Raw genomic sequence first — 3032 nt, 5'->3', positions numbered from 1 at the left:
TTCCCTGGTTTGTGGGGTGTCCTTATGCTTTTCCCTGGTTTGTGGGGTGTCCCTGGGTTTGTGGGGTAACGTCCTGTTTCTCCCTGGATTTGTGCATCCACACATTTATCACATTCCATCCCAGCCCACCCCAGGCGGGAACTTCCCTCCTTCCCTCCCCGTGCTCCCCATCCCCCTTTCCCTCCCGTTCCCGCCTCTCCCCCCCTTCCCTCCATCCCGTTTTTTCCCTGAGCCGCCCTCCCAGGTACGTGTGCATCCGGGGGGTGTTCATCCTGACCACGGAGTGCCCGTCGCTGACGGTGACCTTGGTGGTGACGCTGCGGAAGTTCGTGAGCCTCATCTTCTCCATCCTCTACTTCCGCAACCCCTTCACGGCCTGGCACTGGCTGGGCACCGCCCTCGTCTTCCTGGGCACCCTCCTCTACGCCGAGGTCTGGCACAGCCTGGGCTCCCTCCTGGCCCGCTGCAGGAGGAGGAGGAGGAGGCCCAAGGAGGAGTGACGGCCCAAGGAGTGTTTTTTTCTGGGGAATTCCCCCCTGAGGGGGGTGTTTTTATAGGAGGGGTTGGCTGGGCCAAGCTCCTGGGAATCATCGGAACCCAAACGCTGGGAACTGGGACGGATCATGGACAGATGACAAGGTTGTTTTGGAGAGTAGGCTTTTTTTTTTTTTTTTTTTAATGCTTCCAGCTTTTCCTCCTGATTTTTTGGTTGGTTTTTTTTGTTTGTTTGTTTTTTCCCCTTTGGAATGAGCCTTTGGAAGTAAAAGCTGACCCGGACGATCGCTGTTGTTGGCTCTTCCCAGCTTGGATCAGCTGGACCTGTTGGGTGCCATCCTTTGACGTCCCGCTGGCTGAGCCCCAGAGCTGCTGGTTGGTTGTTCCAGTGGAGGTTTTCCAGTGGAAATTCCAGGCCTGGCTGTTCCCCTGAGTCTTTTGTTCCCTGTTCCCCTGAGTCCTTGTTCCCTGATCCCACCACCTGTGCCGGGAGGGTGTTGGATTCTCCCAGAGCCTTCCAGTTTGCCCAGTGGATCCTGCACTGGAAAATGGCTCGGGGGGGGGTGATTCCCAAGCTGCAGGATCCCATCAGGATGTCGTTGGGAGCCTGAGGAGACCAGGAAGGGGGGATGCCAAGGGGACAACAAGTGTCTCTGTCACCTTCTCTCAGGGAGCTCCAGAGAAGTCAAGGTGTTGCCCCGACACTTGCCCAGCCAGAGGGTTCCTCCAGCTCCTCACTCCAGCTGGGTTTTCCTTCTCTTCCCACTTTCCCCCTCATTCCAAGTGTGTTCAGTGAGCTTTGTTCCCAGCAGGACTATGCTGAGCTCCTGGTGATCCCCACGGATCCTTCCCAACCTCAGGGTTCAGTCAATGCCAAGGAACTCCAGGACTGTTTGAGCTGAGCTTAATCCTGCTGCTGAGGGGGCTGCTTGGACTGTCCCCTTCCCACATTCTTCCCTTTTCCCATCCCTTGGGATCAGCCCTGTCCATGGCAGCGCATCCCCTGTCCCTCAGTGTCACAGTTTTCCTGGAGCTCCGTGTTCCCACCGTGGTGGAGCTGTCCCTGCTTGGCTGGGACTCTTCAGGCATCCAGGATTTCCACCTCAGCCACATCCAGCTTGGAATTCCCTTGTCCCAAAGCCAAGGAGAGGGAAAGGTGGTGTAACAACAAAGGAAAGAGGATGGAAAAAAAAGTCCCAGGAGTCATTCACCTTCTCCCACCCAACAAATCCCTGAGCAATGACACTTTTCCCAAACTTCTTCCCTCTGTTTTTAGTGCTGGTTTTCATCAGCTCTCTTGGATATTCCCCTTCCCAGCTCCTTGCCCACTCGTGGCCCTAATCATTCCTGGGAAGCAGAGTGGGAATAAAGGGAAAGGCTCCTTGCTGTCCTCCAGGCACTGCTGAGTTCCCGGCACCGGTTTGGCCTCAATCCCAAAAATCTGCTGTGGGAGAAGTTCCCTCCATCCCAGCTGGAGCTGGAGTGGGGCTGAGGGGACCTACAGCTCCATCCCGTGATCCTGAAGGGTTTTCCTCTTTTCCCATCCCTTGGGATCAGCTTTGCTGTGTTCCCAGTGCCGGTTTGGCCTCAATCCCAAAAATCCGCTGTGGGAAAAGTTCCCTCCATCCCAGCCAGTGTGGGGCTGAGGGGACCTGTGGCTCCATCCTGAGATCCTGAAGGATTTTCTCTTCCACTTCAATTTTTCCTGAGCCTGGAAAACCTTTTAAGCATCAACCATGGGATGTTTCCAAGGATTTTGACCTCGGCTCTCACTTCCAGCTGTTTTGGTGGCTCCACAAGGACCCGGGGAGAGGGAAAACCTTTAATCCCTCGTTTTCCTCCTCAAATCTACTTACAAAGAGCTTCAGCTCCGCCCAGGAGGTGGGAAAAGCCCCGCAAATTTGGGATGAGGAATTCCAGGGACAGGGAGTTTCCTCAGGGCTTCAAATCCCATATTTCCAAATCCTGGGCCAGGGATTGAGGGAGTGTCCCACACTGTGCTGCTCCCAGGTGGAACTCACTGGACATAAACTCACTGAGTCTCTCCTTCCGTCGAGGAATTTGCACGTTGTCCCCAATTCCCGCTTGGAATTTTACGGGATTCGGGGTTTCTCTTTTATTTATCCGTGTGCTCTTCGCTCCCAACACATCCAACAGTTATTTGTTGCTGCCGGGGGGGATTTTTTTTGTTTTTGAGCTTCCCGGTGTGTTCCCGAATATTTGTCACCCTTGGGAATCATGGAAGCGGCAGAAATTCCCTTCCCGCCGGAGCCAGAATTAGGATTTCGATCCGGGGGTTTTCCCCCTTCAAAATGGGGCTGCTGATTTATTGGGATTTAAGGTTTGCTGGAGGGACCAGAGCACGGGGTTTTTTTTTTAGGAGAGGCTGGAAAAGGGAGTCAAAGCATCTTTTGGGATGGTTGGGTTTAGGGGGGTGGGTTTTTTGGGATTTGGGGGGATTTTTGTTGGATTTTGGGGGTATTTTTATGGATTAAGACTTGTTTTTGTTGGATTTAGGGGGTATTTTTGTTGGGTTT

The 3032-nt window shown here is 53.8% G+C and overlaps 1 protein-coding gene across 1 annotated transcript in view; it reads left to right on the top strand.

Annotated features, from left to right (window-relative positions):
• SLC35B4 (solute carrier family 35 member B4) overlaps positions 1-785 on the top strand; it is a 13177-nt gene extending 12392 nt beyond the window's left edge. The window contains exon 10 of the mRNA XM_017807860.1: positions 245-785. Within this exon, the coding sequence (XP_017663349.1) occupies positions 245-500 (256 nt within the window). The 3' untranslated portion in view covers positions 501-785. The remainder of the gene's footprint in view (positions 1-244) is intronic.
• Positions 786-3032: the final 2247 nt, after the last annotated feature.

The sequence above is a fragment of the Lepidothrix coronata genome, unplaced genomic scaffold (genome assembly GCF_001604755.1).
Source record: "Lepidothrix coronata isolate B3197 unplaced genomic scaffold, Lepidothrix_coronata-1.0 Scaffold20, whole genome shotgun sequence".
NCBI classification, from domain to species: Eukaryota; Metazoa; Chordata; class Aves; order Passeriformes; family Pipridae; genus Lepidothrix; species Lepidothrix coronata.
The sequence above is the reverse complement of the archived record's forward strand: the minus strand, read 5'-3'. Positions and strand labels throughout refer to the sequence as shown.